Here is a 19,351-nt window from a genome sequence, read left to right on the forward strand (position 1 = left end):
ACGTGGACGAGCGACCAACTCTCTTAGTTGTTCTGGTTTGAGGCTCCTCATTCAATGTGGAAGTCGGGGGAGGAGTTAAGGAAGTGATATATAAGGAGCTTTTCCCTAAGAGGCTTAGAGATTAGAATTAATATTATTTATGTTTAATGATTAAAGGGCCCCTGGTGGGCTTCCCTGGTGGCACAGTGGTTAAGAATCTGCCTGCCAACGCAGGGGACACAGGTTCGAGCCCTGGTCCAGGAAGATCCCACAGGCCACGGAGCAGCTAAGCCCGTGCGCCACAACTACTAAGCCTGCGCTCTAGAGCCCGCGAGCCACAACTACTGAGCCCGCGCGCCTAGAGCCCGTGCTCCGCAACAAGAGAAGCCACCGCAATGAGAAGCCCGTGCACCGCAATGAAGAGTAGCCCCCGCTCGCCGCAACTAGAGAAAGCCCGCGTGCAGCCACGAAGACCCAACGCAGCCAAAAATCAATAAATAAAAATTAAAAAAGAAAGGGGGGGCCCCCGGCAAGCCAACAACGGATTTAATTCTACTAAAAATATATTAGGGCAAAGTAATGCCGCGGCGCACTCAAAGACCGGAAGTCAAGCATCGGTAACCCAACGGGGATCGGGGTCCCTCTTCCCCGAGGCTAACCTTCATTGGAGGAGTCCTTGGTGACAGCCCACAGGCAGGCACTCACGGCCTCATAGGAGGCGCTCAGCCGCGTGGTGGGGTCCCTCTTTGGCTTGGGCGGAGGCTGTTTCCGTGGTGACGGGAGGCCGCTGCTGTCATCCAGGCTGAGCACCGAGTGCAGAGAAGGAGACGGGGTGGATGGGCCAGCCTGGGACTGGACCAGGCTGTCTACCGCCATGGACACTGGGACGAAGCTGCAGTGGAGGCGCCTGGGTCCACCCTTGTCTTCAGCTCTGGGTGTGCGTGGGGAAACAAACACAGACAGCCCCGCCAGAGAGACCCAGATGCATTATTCAGATGGGAACAATGAACCGGCTCAAGCAGACATAATCACAGCTTTTTGGTAAACAGCCTTCCCGCCGAGGCTGGAGGATGCGTCGTGCAGCGCTCTGGTATCCAGTGCATCCAGAGGAAGCCACTTCATCCTTCCAGCCCTTGCTTCGTGATAAATAAACACGTTCGAGACTCATCATTATTACTTTAGAAAAAAATCTCACCGGAACCCAAGATGTCGTAAGGAGTGCGACATTTGCTATCAGGCATTCGCTGAGTGAAGTTTTCACACCCTGATTATTAAGCAAATCAAAAAACCAGGATTTCAACCTGAATGATAATTTCTGGGAAATCCATCTTAACAGAGAGTTACTGATGCATCAGATGCTGGGAGCTATCTCTGTTTGCCCTTGCAAAAGAGTAGATGCTTTACTTAAAACGATCAAAGATTTTCATTTTCCCTGTCTCTCTCTCTCTCTCTCTCTCTTTCCCTTGCCATTTAAATTCCATCAGCAATTATTTAATTATGTGCAGAATTGTTATTTTTCTTCTGTCATTCCATCTGGTTGCCCAATGCCAAGTGAACTGCTGGTTTTCAATAAATAAATAGACAAATACTTCTTCACTTAATTTTCTATCAGGCAAATGAATACATAATGAAATTGAGAAATTGGGGTGGCTGTTTAGCTCCAGCAGAGAAAATAATAAATATTATTCTGGAAGTCCTATAAAATTAATAGTTATCTGGTTAAAAAAGATTCCTTCTGGCTTCACATGTCAATGTAATCATGTACCAGGGAGATGCCAATGCATTCATTTTACCAGGAGTCTCCGAGCATTTGTTTTTATAATTATATCTTTGTGTGGCAGAACACCAACAGAGCTGGGATCTACTGCCAGGCAGAGCCAGACGCCCATATAGGAAATGAACTAGCTGAAGACGAAAGCGTGGCACTTGGTGGATAATTTGTTTTCCCTGTAATGTTTAATTACAGTTTTCCGTACAAAGGGAATTTTTTCAGTATTTAATCACTGAGATATTTGAGGCTAATTAGCGAGAGACACACCACCACTTCCACTTTAATAAAAAATCATTCGACATCACGGTCAAGGCAAAGGGGGGTCATTTTCAGGGAGAAACAACTAGACATTACTAAGTTCCTATGGAAAAACAAACATCTCCCTGACAGCAAATCAGGATGGAAAGATCCCAGGGAGGATTGTAAATCTCGGGTGTCCTCGTCTGTCACAGAGAGACAAGAGTGGAAAAGTGGAGAAGGGCTTAGTTTTCTTCACATGTCTATTTCAAGCTCAGCGTCCAACGTGAACTTTAAAATAAAAATCTTTCCCCAGAGCTTTCCTTTTTGGCAAAGAAGATGGGACAGTTTCCTAAGGGAAATATAATACAGGCAACCATTCATTGATTTCACTGCTCTTGTGTTTTTAGAGTGTCTTCTCCATTTGGGGGGTCAGGTTTTCAGAAGTTTCTAGGAGTCAGCCTTATTGACATACGTGACACTTGCATAAAGATGTCGAGAACCAAGCTATATATCTTTACTAAGACGTAAAGATTATAGATGCCTTAAAACTTTGTGCTTGAGATGGTCAGTGATGCAAGCACGGTAGGTGAAGCAATTATTTCATGGGACCTAAACTAACACGTAGAGCATCTATTCTGTGGAAGGAAAGCCCAGGAAAAGCACCCTTTCAGGTGTCAGGAGGTTTCACGTAACGCACTGCGCGTGCATACGTGCTTGTTCCTCTCCCTACGGTCATAAGTGATTGAACTTTGCGTTAAGGGCTGTCGGCATTTTCTTGACGCCCCAGGGTCACCGAAGCTGCACACCATCTGCCTTTACCTTTTGGTTCCTTCCTCTTGCTTGTTCCTGGCCTCCAACTTCTCTTTGTGGAAAGTAGCGTTCATTACGTTCCGGAGCCGGTCATTCTCACGGGCAATGTCCGAGGCGTTCTGCACGACCAGGGCATCATAGGTCTTAAGCCCCAGGTCCTCTGTAATCTGCAGGAAGCTGTTGATGGATGTGACCTCTTGCTGCCTAATGCTCCTTTTCTGATGCAAGTGCTGGCGTGCTAAAAATCCTCTGATAACTTCAGTAAAATAACACAGTGACGGGTCAACGAGAGGAGCAAAAGCAAAAAACCCAGATGTACATCAACAAGTCCAAATACATTATGCTGGAGCAGCTCTGAAATAAAATATATTTAACCCGGTCTAGGACTTTACTAGAACATTCTAATCTTATATTAAAAAAGATATCTACATTCAGTAATGTTAACAGTGGAGGCAAAACTCCTCACCCTGAATGAGATCGTGCAGGTAATATTCTAATAAAGCTTCCCTCCTTCTTGTGGTAACACAGGCTGAACACTGATGGAAAGAACTAAGTCCAAACCCCAGAGAATTCTGGGTGTGGCTCTCATCAGACTGTTTTGGGGATGCACCAGTCACATTATTTTATATCAGATTATAACAGAAACGTCTGAGGCTCACGGATGTAGTCTTTGAAAACCATGCACATATTGCTAACAGGATTGTGACTTAACTCCTAGAAAAACTAACACTGCATTTAAGGCTCTGGAAAGAGACTGTGTAGAAATATGGGTCATCCTTCTGCTTTCTGGGGAAGCAGGGCTAGAAAAACGTGTAAGAATTGGGGGAAACAGGTGGATGAACACACTTTGAAATCACTTATGTGTCAGTAACAAATGTAAGACTTGAAAATAAAAGTCACGCCCACCGTGTAAAGGCACTGCCATGTGCTAGGCGCTCCAACCCATCTTTCAGTGCCCAAACTCGATGGTCATTAATGTACCAATATCTCCATTTTGTACCCAAAGAAAGAGAAGCTCAGTGAGGCTGAGAAGATTCCTCTAGGTAAACACAACCAAAGAACGGTAGAGCGGGGATTCAAATCTCTGCCCTTACGAGGCCAAACTCTACCTTGCAGCCACGTAGATGCAATCTGTAGCTCTCCAGAGAGCAGGTCACAACAGGGAAGGTGTAGGGAAGCACATTTGGGATCAATATGGAGATGACCTTTTAACAATGAGCACAGGTTGTAAACAGATCAGGCATCTCATGGGAGAGAGTCAGCTCCCAGTACCCAGGCAAGTTCAAGAAAACAGGATGGCCCCTGCTCAGGGATGTTCTGACAGATGAGTGGCAGCAATGCTGATCTGATGCTAGGATGCGTCCCTTCTCATTCTAAGTTTCTGTGATTAGAAGCAGTTGTTCGGATTATAGGAAGAGCTATAACTGTAGGGAAAACCAATGTGGGTAACAAAGACACTTTATTCTCCTCCTATAAAATATTAAGTGCTTTAAAATATTCCCTGGCTATTGGAGAATAAATGTGTGGGTATCTATATATGTCTAGGATATTCACTTAGATGCCTTGACTCGATTAGAAGATGGAAAGGCGAACACAACTTTCCACAATTATGGCTTCAGAGGCAAATAATATGCAGACGTCTAAAATGCTCAAGACTTTTTCTCAGATGGCAGTACTAAGTCTTTAGTTACTTTGGAATGCAGTGTATTAAGATAACTGTAAAAACAGTCATGCTGAACTAATCTAAAAGAGAAAAAAATTAAACAGCTAAAGGTACAATCAGACTCCCAGGAACCAAAAATGCGGAATAAAATGTAGAAATTTTAGCCATGTGACAGGCACAGTGAGAGAGAGAGGCAGAAGGCCTGCTCTCTGTTCATTCGCTCATCCCTGTTACATTAAACAAAATCTAGACATTGACAATGGGAGGGTATATTTAAGATGTTTAATCTCTTGGAATAAAGGGAAGGTTAATGTGGACAGGCCAGACTGCTGACCTCCAACTACAGCAGGGCTATTCATTGGATCCACGTAGACCTGGGAATCCGCTGTCCCGTGTCCAGACCCTGTTTTCTCACACTTTGCACTAGCAATCTTTGAAAATTAAAAGAAAAAAATTTATACTGGTTGCTAAAACATGGCGCCTTTACTAAGAGACAATTAATACAAATACATTTGGCACAAATAGATAATTAATACTTGTCTCTTTCTGACAATTTCCTGCAGGATAAAATGAAGGTATATAGTCAGAGGGAAACTTCTGTTGGGAATAATCTGAAATTGAAATGATTAAATTTAAGACTGAGGTGTAACTACAGCTTTCTGCCACCCAATATTTACAAAGAAAAAATGAGAACTCTTAAAAAACTGGAAATGACTCCAGATGATATAAATTCTGAATCAATTTCATACTAGCAAAAAGGACTGAAGCAATGGTTCTAAGAGATGTAAAACTAAAAATCAATAATTAATGCTTTGCATTTAAGAGCCTGTAATTTAAAAAAAATGCTTTTACAGCCATTATTTCATTTATGCAATGGGAAATTGTGGTTTGTATCCATTTTTTAAAAACCATTCTCAATTTTTATCATTAGGGGTGAAGAAAGAACTACAGTTCTGCTAATTTCTTCTGTTTCAGGTCCATAGGGCACAGCGACTTAACATTTGTAACCAACCAGAGGAGACATTACTAGCAGGCACCCCTGATGGAAGACAGAGTACGCAGCCTTCTAATTACATGTAGGAAAGTTTCCAGGAGAAAGTGATACCCCGCTCCATGTATGTATAAACGCAGTATTAAATGGAATTCTCGGTTGGTTCCACAGCCCAGCGGGTAGAGCACTGGTCTTGTAAAGGGGACTCTCCCCATCCCACTTTCAGCCTGAGGCTACAAATGCACATTCTGATTCAGGAGTTCTGGGGCAGGGCCTGAGACTCTGCATTTCTAACCAGCTCCCAGGGCATGCCTGGACTGACCACACAGAAAGGAATTGCAAAGGCGATAGAGTCAAAAGGAGACTTGTGAGCCCAGCCCTTCCCTACACTGATGAGGGACAGAGAAGGCCAAATTACCCTATAACCCAGAGAGAAGCGAGGATTGCATAGAGCCTCCCTCACCCGGGGCTCCCCCCACCGCCCCTGAACACCAGGCTGGTGAAAGTGGCCTCAGGGGACCAGCCAGAGACCCTGCCACATGGTCTGGAGTTTGGAGGCCACGGTGGCCTGGGAGGCCGACGCTGTCAGGGGCTGAATGCAGGGCGGCTCTACGGGGAGAGGCTCACTTGTCAGGGTCCCCAACTGTGCTTCTAGGACACCAGACCTTGTTTATCGAGACAGAGACGCCTGCCAGGAGTCATTTAAAGAGACTTCCTCTTGGAGAGCACCCAGGCCCACAGGTAGTGTCAACGGGGAGTTCCAAGTGGCACCCAAAGGAGAGATTTTGCGGTTCCCAGGTGGGTAGCACAGGTGAGGGCTGAAAGGCGCCCACATATGCAGAGAGCCTGTTAACCCCTGCCTGCCTGCTGGCCAGAGAAACCCCAGGCCAGGTCACATGGGTGTGGGTCGGACTGAGGGGCGGCCCTGTCCCCTTACCTGTTCCCTCCCCCCCCCCCTCGGAGGGCACCTAAGTAAGGGTGGGAGCCTAGAGGGACGATTTAACTTGGAATGAGATTCTGACTTTTGACCTTCCCGTGGACTGGACTTGCTAAATTCTGAACCGAGTCTGTTTGAGGGACCAGCATATAGCAGGACTTTTTATCATCAGAAAATGATGGGACCCATCAGAGGTTTCAGCCAGGGGTGTGCCTGAAGGAATCCCCCAGGGGCTCGCATAGACAGAGGCTTGAACAGGGTGAGGCAGTTTTCCGTGTTCTCTGAGATGCACTTGTTTTTAATAGTTTCAGATAGATTAGAGAGCTAAGCTCATCACGGCTGCTTCCACCAAAAGTTAGCCTGTAGATTAATTTCTCCCCTTTTTACCTTTCTTTAGAGATATATAATACAATTAAACTATTAAGCAAATTAAAAATCTATTAAGTATGTATGTTTTATGTGAGGCATAGTTGTGATTTTTAAAACGTACCTATTTTTGACGGTCACTTGGGTTTGGATAGAAAAAAAAAATCTAAATGGACTCTCAAAGTTAACATGAAATAGATGCTATGTGCTATCAAAGTTAACAGTCCAAATATTATTATCCCTTCACAAAGGAAAAATAGTCAAGCATTTACCCAAGGCATACATGGAATTACTTAAATTACAAGGCATACATAAATCCAAGGCATACATTGGCTAATTGGCTGTGGCAGTCCTCCAAACTCTAGCATAACAAGGGGCGCTGACTGGCGTGGCCTAGGAATCTGGCTCCAGAGCTGCGCCCGAGTGTCACATGGGTTGTTTTTTCTTCCCCACTGTGGGTTCAAAGGCACACTCTTCTTGTCCTGTGCTTCTTGGAGGATCAGCAAGCATGAATATTTTACAGGTGAGGGATGCATAAATTACAAGGTATGGATATCCCCTCTTCCAGACTATGACTTAGGTGAAAATGTGATGCAGAATTACAGATAGAATGATCATGAAATAAAGCACGAGCTGTGGCTGCATACTCTGACCTAGAGACAAGTAAATAGCCAACTTAGCTACGGTGCTTCTGAAACTCCTGAAACCTATTTATTTGCCTGAAGGTAGCACCATGGGATGGATGGACATAGGGCCATGGCAGGGTCCACTCTAATATTTAGGTTAACCTAAATGTTAGGTTTCCCTAACATTTAAACTTGGGGGTTCACTAAATGATTCTGTATTTTCCGACTCATCAAAGTTCAGAAATGTCACTGAACTGTTACTGTGAAGTGTGTAACTGTTACCTTTTTGGCAGGTGATAATTTTTCTCTGCAGCTGTAGGCACAAATCGTTTAGCTGGTTGGCATGCCAGTATTTCAGAAATACTTTTCGAACACCAATCTAAAACGCAAACAGCAGGGAAACATTTAACAGCATGAAGATGCCAAAATAACAATGGGAAAATAATCAGGCAAGAGGCTTTTCCAGAAAAGGATTTGAAGGAGCAAAGCTCACAAAAGTTATTCCAGTGCATCTGCCATATTCTTGTAACACTTCCACATTTCGTGAGAATCCCCAAGCTTTTGTTCTAATAAGTATGTTTGCTGTGTGTATACATTGTCACTAATGTTTGCAAATACCCATACACCACAGCTGTCGTGGTTGCCCCCTGCAGCACAAAGGGAAAACACGGGCCTTGACTCTTCATTGGAAGATACAGCCGTTCCCATGAATGAATTCCCAAATCCCAGAGCTAAACCCTTATCTTTATTTTATGATCCTTTTCTTTCCGCAACTCAAAGCAGGGAGGTTGCGTCTGTGAAAAGGAAAAGTGAACAAACAAAAAGACCAAAAACAAAAACAACTTAAACGTGATGCACAAAACTGTTTCATTTCAATGATTTTTTTTCTACTACACCATATGTTATTATAAATCAAATGTTTATACAACTGCAGTGATAGAACTGCAGCACAAAAGTAAAAAGTCTTCACATCGTCATCTCTGAGCAATAATCTTCTAGATGCCTGCCTAAACAGTAGCTATACAATGAACATTCTTGTCTAGAATTTTAAAAAAGGAATTTCAGCATGTTACCGAATCCGTTTCTAGTAAAAGCTCTGGTGGTATGCAAGCCAGTCCAAATGTTCCACTATTGATGAGAAGCGCTGCCAAAGAAAGTTCTGAAAAACACATAACAATAAGCCATATCCATGCGTTTTCAAAATAATTTTCTGGTGTGTTGTGCTTATTTTCTAAGAATTCACAGGACTGTGGTAGGTGTGAGGAATGCCCTTCACAATGGAAATGCTCACAATGGAAATGCTCAGATGTAAATAATTGCAGAAGAGCCTGGGAAATACTACCATGAAGAGCTGTGGACACACAGAGGTGATGTCCTGTTAGATATGGAAAAAAATACAGCTCAGGCAAACCTTGTGATATGTTCATAGTCGTCTTCTTAGCACTTGAGACAAACACCGTGAAGATGAGAGACCAACACGTGTGCTCCCAAGCATGGGCTGCGGACACTAAAATGCTGACACCACAACTTACCCCCGCAGCCTGTGTCAGACGTCAAAGGGACACCCGGAGCTGGCACATTTATACACACCATTAGGTACCAAAAAGGCTGACAGGTCAGACTTGCCATTAGAGTGCTTGGCCAGAGGTAGCTTATGAAGCTTTTCACATGGAAACGGAGCTTACTCGGAACATCTTTTGTCACTTCCCATCTTATGTAGCTCTCCCCTTAGCCAAGATTTGTTGTCTTAATGAAGCACGCGGTTTTGCAAGAGATTGAGACTCAAATCTTGCATTATGGCAGTCGGGCTAGCCACTTGGATGGACAGGACAAGCCCTCAACCGCTCTCCTGTTTCAGAGGCCCCTGGTTGACTAGATGTCCTTCTTCATTTAGTTTTCTTTAAATTGGTTGAGATTTGAGGTGGGCACTTGAATGGGTGGCCACAGAGAATTGTCCTTTTTCCCCCCATTGTAGTGCCATTCTCTCTCCCTAGTGATTTTCCATAATTCATAGAGTTTTTTTTTCTTCCCAACTGCTGAATGATTTTGGCAGTCAACAGGAAGAACAGTTGGTACTGTCTGTGAGCACCACAGAGCAAATCTGTGAGGCAGGCTTTGGGAAGGAGGGAGCGTGTCATCTTTCTGTTCATTGTCGACTGTGGTATGTAACTCGCTGCAGGAAACTCAATCCCCAAAGCAAAATTCATGCAAACTTGGGTTCCGAAATGAAACTCCCAGAGAGTTAGAGGCAGCAATACTACAGAACGGGTAGAAGCAGTAATGACCACTCTGGGAGAACTAACGTATGAAGGGAGTGCACCATGGGGACAAGACCTCCGGATGGTGGTGGAAGAGCTGGATTCTAGTTCTACTCCCTTCATTCAGTGGAGACCCCGGGCAGGAAGACAGCTGCATGGGATGACTAAGATCTCTTCTAGCGACATTTTTTTTTTTGGTCTTGGATTGGATTATGGTTTATTTTTACTCCTTACCCTGTTCTTTTTTTTTTTTTAATCAACTTTTATTTTATTTTTAAAAGTTTTATTGAAGTACGGTTGCTTTACAATGTTGTGTTAGTTTCTACTGTACAGCAAAGTGAATCAGCTATACGTATACATATATCCCCTCTTTTTTGGTTTTCCTTCCCATTTGGGTCACCAAAGAGCACTGAGTAGAGTTCCCTGTGCTATACAGTAGGTTCTCATTAGTTATCTATTTTCTACAGAGTATCAATAGTGTATATGTATCAATCCCAATCTCCCAATTCATCCCACCAACAACCCTTTTCCCCTTGGTATGCATACATTTGTTCTCTACGTCTGTGTCTCTATTTCTGCTTTGCAAATAAGATCATCTAGTGACATTTCTAACAGCCGTTCCAAAAATCAAAGTAGGTTTATCTTGAGAATTGTGCTAGATTTGGGGATATAAAAATTTTCCAGGGATGATGGGAAAAGATGAATGTGGGACAGAAAAACTAGGCAAGGAACAGAAGACGACAAACCATTTTGAGGTGCAGCCCTGTGGAGTGTGATGAGGGAAGGGGCTACACATGTAACCGGTGGCCACATAGTGAAGAACAGACATTTTCCTGTGAACACTGGGTATACACTAAAAGATTTAAAGAGGATCCCGTCTAACTTTTATGAAAATAATTTTGGAAACTGTATTCAAAATTTATAAAGTTCCTGCTTAAAACTGGCTGGAGAAATGGGTTGTTGGGCTTGGCTGTGAGCAGGCCAGTATAATGAAATCAATTATTTGGGTTTGGAAGATTCTACAACTGTTGCTTGTCTGTTGGCCAACTTCTATTTACCTTTTACCCCACCTCCAGGAGTGGATTTTTTTTTTTTTTTTTTTTTTTTTTGGCGGTTTGCGGGCCCCTCACTGTTGTGGCCTCTCCCGTTGCGGAGCACAGGCTCCGGACACGCAGGCTCAGCAGCCATGGCTCACGGGCCCAGCTGCTCCACGGCATGTGGGATCTTCCCGGACCGGGGCACGAACCCGTGTCCCCTGCATCGGCAGGCGGACTCTCAACCACTGCGCCACCAGGAAAGCCCCCAGGAGTGGATTTTTGATATCCTTTTCTCCACGTCCAGTAGGGCTTGGGTGACCTTCATTTGTGTTCCCACAGCACGCTATGAATGACTCTTTGTTTCACTTACTGTCCTGCATTAGGTATTTGCCATTGCACATGTATATTTACATCTCCTGAAGAATATGAATTCTTGCACTTCACAAGTGGTGGGGTTGTGGGGAAGGTGGATTCAGATTAGAAACAGAAGACAAGGAATTCTGAGGTCTTAGGATAAGATGAGTCACCGAGACAGATGATAATGTCCTCAAGGATGAAAAGAAGGTATGATGGACGACGAACACGTAAGCCAGGCCCGGAAGTCATTCATCAAGCTGGAAATAAGTCCTGGAACTCAGGAGGTGATAGGATAAACCATGGAGGGAATAAAAGAAAAAAAGCATAAGATAGAACGTCGGGGGCAATGATTCAGCTGCACTGCTCTCCTCCACCAAGACAAGGAAGATGAGAAAAAGTGAAACCTCGTAGCAGAGTATTTTCAGGAAATAGGCAGTTTTCAGGTCACATAGGAAAGCTAAATTTGAAGGGGAGTAAACACGGATGAAATGGATTTTCTCGCAATGATTAGAAATTTCACAGGACTCAATAGTGGGTAGTTAAGAAGTGGTCTGAGTGTTTCACATGGCAGATCTGCCTGTCAGGCCAGGCTCGGAGGCAGCAAAAAAAGGAGGTGTTGCTGGGATCCACGGTCTGGGCTAATGAGGAGAGGATGGGAACGTGAGTCACAGGACACGTACGAGGGAAGGTGGGATGCTAGACAGGCAGACACAGGGAAGGTGGGAGCCAGAGGACGGGGCCGCTCCCAAGCTCCTGGTGAGATTCTGGTGTGGTTACACTCATGGAAATTCTCCCTGCGCAGGTAAAACCAAGGGCTTTGTGAGTGAGGAGGGCTTCTGGGTTTCTGATCCAGTGGGAGGGGGGGCGGAAGGGAGTCTGAATCCACACTGCAAGTGTCCTGCTGAGACACAGCTGAAGACTTTGTGGAAATGGCTGGGTATTGTACTGCCATCGCATTCAGATGATTTAAAAAAAATTTTTATTTAGCTATCTGGGTTTACTTTACAGTTATCCAATAGGTAGATTCATTCATTCATTCTTTATTTTTATTGCTTACCACATGACTTATGTCGCCTATATCTGGAGATGCTCGCTAGAAATGTCAGCATTTGTTTGGCTATGCTGGTCTTTTAGTAAATGTCTCTTTCTCCTAAAGAATGAAATGAGCTCTTTAGCAGTATATCAGATTCCTTCCTCAGAAACCGTTCTGAATAATACATTTGAGTCCTTACGGCCTCTGCTCTCACTGATACTATGGATTAGTGGGACATAAATCTAGGAATCTATCTTCATCAGGAAAAACCCAGACAAGATCCCAAAATTTTCAAGGATTTACACTATTAATGACACTGACGAGGAGAAAAGCGTTGGCCATTTAAATTTTGTCTCTGTGATGAATTCATGTACAGTTTCTGTGTAATAAGTGCCTTAGTATGCTATATCAAATCCAACAAATTAAGATTCATCTGAATGAGACCAAATGTTCAGATCACCTACATTCTTGATTTTGGCTGCATTCTCTTATAAAAAGATGCTCTCACAACCAGAGGAAAGGAGAGGTTGACACGTCCTCCTACTGAGTCCTCTGCTTGTGTTCCCTGGATGCAGGGTGCAACTCCTAGATGCATCATCTCCTATGTGAGATGAAAATGGTAATGTCATTCTGACTCCTGTAAAAGTAAACCACCTGTGAATTAGAGTCTTCGCTATTTTTATTAGAAAACCATTAGGTTTTTTGTTTTTTTCTTCTTTGAAGTGACAGATTTTAAAAGATTAAACACAATTGTCATCGATGACTTCGAAAGTTTCGATTACCGCTACAGTTTCCAGGGATTGTTTTAGAGGTGTAGGCTGTAGGAGGACAGACAAGGGCCGGATGGGCGGCTGCCATGGAGTGTAGGCGGACTGGACGCTGCAGTAGAGAGAGGTGTGGAGGCACCTGTGAGGTTCCTCCCCTGGCGCTCCGTCCCTTCACCATCATCCCTGATTACTGCTCTCAATCACAGAGAGGCAGACGCAGAGGAGGGCTGCCCTTCTTGGGAGCGTAAAGGGACCCATACTTCCCGTTTCCATGGCAGGATGCGCACAGCACTGGCCTCACCTTTTTAGGGACATCCCCCATCTGACCACCCCTCACTGATTGGCAGACCACTGGCAGAACTATCTCCAGAGTGATCTTTCTAAACATCAATCTCGCTATGTTACTTTCATGCTTAAAATTATTTAATAGGGGCTTCCCTGGTGGCGCAGTGGTTGAGGGTCCGCCTGCCGATGCAGGGGACGCGGGTTCGCGCCCCGGTCCGGGAGGATCCCACATGCCGCGGAGCGGCTGGGCCCCTGAGCCGTGGCCGCTGAGCCTGCGCGTCCGGAGCCTGTGCTCGGCAACGGGAGAGGCCACAACAGTGAGAGGCCCGCGTACCGCAAAAAAAAAAAAAAAAAAAAAAAAAAAAAAGATTTAATAGCAGGTCATGATTTTCAGGATATTGCTCAAACTCTTTTGAAATGTTTGTTAGATTTTCTGTAGTAAGATCCTTTTTCAATGCATTCAAGTTTATCTATTCTCAAACTATATCATAGTTCTTACCATTCCAAAAGGGGAACTTGTTTTTCTCCTCTGGCTTAACGTATACTGTTTATTTGTCTTCATCTCTCTTTGAATCATCTACTTGATAAGCCCCTGTGCATCCTTCAAAACCCAGATGGCTTCATGAACTCTCGGTCTAGTGTATACTTTATAACAATGAATTCATTACAGTAGTGTGTCTATGTCACTAATGTACCTTGAAGATATCTCTAGAATACCACTGAATTCCTGGTTTTGTCATTATTGGTATACCTGTCTGAATGTTCAACTCGACTGTGAAGTATTTGTGGACTAGAATAATGTTGGAAAAATATAAAGGTCATAATTTAGACATATTGGGTGAAGGAAAGTAGATGGAATGACAAAATGGAAAAAGAATTTCAAAGAAAGTGATTTTAAGGGACATGAGCTACAACATGAACTCAGATATTTAAAATTTAATTTACTTCAACTAAATGAATCTTTAAAAAAATTATATCTGTTTAAACTATATGAATTCATTCATTTTATAAAAATGCATCTCATGCAGTTCAAGAAACAAAGATGTTAAATTTCATATTTCTGGTGCCATCACATTCTGGTATAATTGTAAACCAAAATCTAGGACCTATTTCATCCTCTAATTCTTTACCTACTCTTGGACTCACCTTGCCCACTGCCTCCAATTTATTAATATTCCAGAAACCTTCCGTGGTTTTATATTGCCTCTAAACTAAAATGCATACTTCAGGGTTTAGTATTCAAAGCCTTCCATAATATGATCTTTATTAATCTCTGAAGATCTAACACATTTCACTCCTCTAAAAGAGATGCTATTGACTCTTATTCTAACTTCCCACATACTCCCTGAGAGCAGAAACCAATTCAAGGCTTGCGCAGACAATATCAAGGGCCTACAGCATCTGAGCACAGGGTTCTTACTGAATGGTGTCACCGCTTCTGCCATTGTTATGTTAGATGCTATCTCGTATGTCTCGTATGTATTGTATGTCATATTATTGGAAGGTTTTTTATTAATAACTACCACATATAATTACCAGATCATATTTTAATGAGAAATAGTTTATTGTGGATGCTTATATCTTTGCTGAAAAATGCTTTATGCTTGTTATTACAGACAAAAAATTATGCTTAAAAATTTTTAATCTCCTTTGCTCTAAAAACATTAAGCCTTGTTCAAACAAATACTTCCCATTTAAAGACAAGATATATCATAGCTAGATTAAAAGTAGTCAACTTCTTTTACTGTAATATTAGAATTTCAAAAAATGCCCTGGTGTCTATCTCTTAAAGTGCCCTACCAATGTCAATCTGTTCAGTTTTTAAAATAGCTTTATTGGCAATCATAAGAACAACACACTTTTTTATGTGTTTTGATGTCTGTGTCTCTCTCCCAACAGGTTTGTTTTTCTTCCTGCTGATCTGAGAATGTCACTGTGTTCCTTTAAAACACACATCTTTCTCCTTTTTACCATGCAGAGCACTTTCTGTACCAGGTAATCTCTTTCAAACAGAAGCAGCCTCCCAAACCCCAGCATTCCCACAGGCACGCTATGGACAGTCCTTCACACATTCCTGGTTAGCTATCATTTTCATGTAGTACCTAGGTGCATTGTATCTCATATCTTTTCCTGGTTTTCCTGCCTCACATTTATTCACCCACCTATCCTACCATCTGTCTGTCTTATCCATCTATTCACTCACCATTCGTCCATCCACCCATCTGTCCCTCCATCCATCTCCCCATCCCTCCATCCTTCTACCCGTCCCTCCATTCATCCTTCCATCCCTCCATCCTTCCACCCATCCCTCTATCCACCCCTCCATCAATCCCTTCATCCATCCCTCCATCCCTCCATCCTTCCACCCATCCCTCCATCCATCCTTCCATCCCTCCATCCTTCCATCCATCTACCCTTCTGTCCCTCCATCCCTCCATCCATCCTTCCATCCCTCCCTCCATCCTTCCATCCCTCCATCCATCCTTCCATCCTTCCATCCCTCCCTTAATTCCTCCATCCATCCTTCCATCCCTCCCTTAATTCCTCCATCCTTCCATCCACCCCTCCATCCTTCTAGCTATCCACCCCTCCATCCCTCCAGTCACAAACCAAACATGTGCCTAGGGCCTTCCTAATACCAGGCACCGTGCCAGGCTCTAGGACCACAAGGATGGATAGAATCTGCTTTATCCTTTGAGGAAGCTCAGTAAAACAACCATTTAACTAAAAGCCATCTTTTTCAGGCTGAATTCACATATTTCCCCCGTTTGCTTCTTTGATTCCTTAAGTTTCTACAGAAGACCACTATTTTGCATATTTATGTTTATTAATAATACTACAGGATTTTACATTTTCGTGGTGGCTTTGAAAAACTACTAAATATAAATATTCTAATGTTCAGTCTGGCTCTGAATGTACTTTTAAACATCCTCAAAGGATACATTTGTACTAAAATACAAGTTCTTTTCTCTTTGTTATAAATAGACTATTCTTGAAGTCTAACTTCAATGCAGAAAAGATAATTACAGCTACACACATCTAAAAGAGTACTGTATCTTCTGGTATTTGAAGAAAGTGGTTTGGCTCGAATTACATATAATTACAGGTTAAGAAAAATTAATGACTCTCACCTAGAACAGTATGGCCTGTACAGCAAGCAGTGATGAATAAAAACGACTATTTTGTGCTTACGAGTGAACTACACACTATGTGATCCTGTGTATTATTTCATTATGGAAATCGCACCAGTATGGTCAAGAGTGCTTAACAGAAAAAACAAATCTTCACCCCATAGCGACACGTTGTGAAAAGCAAACCAGTGCCAATCCCAGACGAGGCTGATTAGCTCCAAAACCACAGAGGAGAGTGCACTGGGTAAGTTAATGGATTCATTTAGGCAGCACCTTTAGTCTCTGTCTTTTTAACAAAATGGGCTCAATGATGTCAACAATATTCACCTGCCCTGTGGAACGTGATGTTATAAATGATTAACAGCAGCAGAAACACAGTCAGAGCCATTGTGCTCACCGGGGTGGGTACAGACACAAACTCGGAGCATTGCCACCGCCAGCAACAGAAACGTTACTGCCGTTTATGTGCTTTGATGTCGGCTTTACTTCTAAAAATGTGAATCCTCATAGCCCTGCATCCTCACCCTCTTCTCTAAGAGTATCTGTAGAGTTTTAGATTTTTGAAACATTACCGAGCTTTCCTAACGTTCTGTGGTGTGCTCATGCTTGCTTTGAGACTCATCTATGTTTACTTTTGTGAACTGTCTTCTGCTTTCAACTCCAATAGGACCAGGTCCCTTCCACCTTTTTCTGTAACTTTTATTGGAGTCGAGTTGATTTACAGTGCTGCGTTAGTTTCTGCTGTGCAGCAAAGTGAATCAGTTATACATATACATACATCCACTCTTTTTTTAGATTCTTTTCCTGTATAGGCCATTACAGAGTATTGAGGCTCTACAGTAGGTCCTTATTAGTCATCTATTTTCTATATAGTAGTGTGTATATGTCAGTCCCAGTCTCTCAGTTTATCCCTCTCCCTCCCTTTCCCCCCTGGTAGCCATAAGTTTGTTTTCTACATCTGTGACTCTATCTCTGTTTTGTAAATAAGTTCATTTGTACCTTTTCTTTTCTTTTTCTTTTTAGATTCCACATATAAGCAATATCATATGGTCTTTTCCATCTTTTGGAGCGCCACACATAGTTTGTGCAGCAAATTCACACCTGCACAGAAGAGCTGGAGCACATTCCTGACCTAAAAACTAATATGCCGGTTTTAAAGGAGAGTTCACTCTTTGAGTCAGTTAAATGTGATAAGACTGTTGACTGAAGGTCCCTGTGAGGTTCCGTCCCTTCTCTGCCTCAGCTACCCTCTCTATCCATCTACCGCTGCTCTGTCTCACGTAGGTTATGACCTCAAGTTCACTGCCTGGCTTCCCAGCTCTAGTCCTGCTTGATACGTTTTTTCATGTTTAAAGACTAAATCAGATCATGTTAACACCCTCCTTAAAGCTCATCAATGGCTTCACGTTGAACTTGAAGTAGAACACTGTGCTTTGCTCATACAAGTTCCCCTGGTTCTGGCCCCTGTGTCCCTCTAAGCGTCCATTCTCAGCAAGGTGGATTCTGCCTCAGAGGGTGACGTTGGCTTCTGATGGGCAAAACCCCCCTTAGCGATGACAAGATTGGTGGCATACAACAAATGCTTAATAAGGGCTTATCGAATGACTACCTCAATCTGGAGTGGGGAACACTAGACTGGTGCAGAAGAGATGGACTTGGATGAGGTGTAGAGGCAGGACCACCATTCTTTCAGTAGTTGTCAAGAGCCAAGCTTGTCCAGGAAGATTGATCCTTGAAGGGCCACAAACTACTGTAACAGCTAAGATTTTGTCCCCCAGTCCCATTCCCTCATTCATTTTTTTCCACGGAGGGGAGCGACAGTGAAATAACAAAGGCTGAGAAACTCTGCCCCACGGTGTGGTCTCTCCCCTTGTCACTGGTGGGTGTTCGGGGCTCCACCGTCCTGCTCCCATCAGCTTTCTTCTCTTGGGCTGCCCTCCCCTCGGGACAGCACAGAGGGCTCCCGCCCCACCCTGCTTCCTGCCCCATCACGTGACTGGCTCCTTGCCAGCCCTCAGGTCTCAGCCTGAACGTGGTGGCTGTGGAGATGCCTGTTATGATGCCCGCCCACCTGAGCTAGGGACCCTGGGATTCACCTTGGTTCCCTACCAGTGAGGAGTTACAGGACCCTAACCTGTAATTATTTATTCGTTCACTGCTCACGGTACAGACCTCCCATCCCCCCCCGCCCCCAGACTAGACTGTAAGACCCCTGTGAGGGGGACAGGCCATTCCTCCTTAACATTGCATCACAACTGCCTGTGTAATTTCAGGACACAAACGATGCTCAGTAAGGCTGTTGACCTGGAGTTACAAGAAAGTAGATTGATTCCTAAGACCTGAAAATTGCATTAGCCATAGGCATACCCTGTTCTCACTTAGCAACGGTTGAGTGCCAGATATTACACTAAGCCTTTTGCTTAATGAGGCTGAGAGGGAAAACATAAAATGACTTTAAAAAAGGAACTATCACACATATCAGCCAGACTCGATTGTGGATACTTCCATTTCCAAAAGAAACGGGATAATAGGTAGGAGGCTCGTTCGTTCATTCATTTAACAAACACTGGTTGTCTACTATGACCCAGACCCCAGGAGACGTGATCGTGAAACACACACACACACACACACGTGTGTGTGTGAAAATATATAAGAAAAAAAGAGATGTAATATTTGTCCTCAATAAAGTTCAGAGTGAAAAGGGAGACACACTGTCCAAGAATCAAACATCTGTAATGTTATTTTTAAATACTGAGTGAATACGCCCCAAGGGTTTGGAGTAATTATCTTTAGGTAGTTCAGTTGTGGGTGATCTATATTTTCTTCTCTAATTTTCAAGTTTCTTATAAAGACTGAACACTATAACAAAATTATATTCATATATATGTGTATACCTACGTGTTTAGTACACGAGAAAAAAGGAAACACATATACGTGCATATATATAGTACTTCCCAGTCACAATGCACATAGTACCAAGAGATACTCTTAGATCCCTAATTTTTATTATTTTCAACATTAATAATGCCAGAGAAAGAGGAGGAATATGAGAGAAAGAGTAATTTTATAGGCTATTTTCTAGCTTGAACTTACGGTTGAT

General features: G+C 43.3%; 1 protein-coding gene across 2 annotated transcripts in view; it reads right to left on the reverse strand.

Moving 5' to 3' along the window:
• Positions 1 to 19,351, reverse strand: part of MYO16 (myosin XVI) — a 531,143-nt gene that overhangs the window by 64,467 nt on the left and 447,325 nt on the right. For both annotated transcript variants that reach the window (XM_029210034.1, XM_029210033.1), the window contains exons 29-31: positions 7,666 to 7,762; positions 2,810 to 3,056; positions 639 to 910 (exon numbers count right to left, since the gene is read on the reverse strand). In XM_029210034.1, the coding sequence (XP_029065867.1) occupies positions 639 to 910; positions 2,810 to 3,056; positions 7,666 to 7,762 (616 nt within the window). The remainder of the gene's footprint in view (positions 1 to 638; positions 911 to 2,809; positions 3,057 to 7,665; positions 7,763 to 19,351) is intronic.

Source organism: Monodon monoceros, unplaced genomic scaffold, assembly GCF_005190385.1.
Source record: "Monodon monoceros isolate NGI ecotype Baffin Bay Population unplaced genomic scaffold, NGI_Narwhal_1 Super_Scaffold_8, whole genome shotgun sequence".
NCBI lineage: Eukaryota > Metazoa > Chordata > Mammalia > Artiodactyla > Monodontidae > Monodon > Monodon monoceros.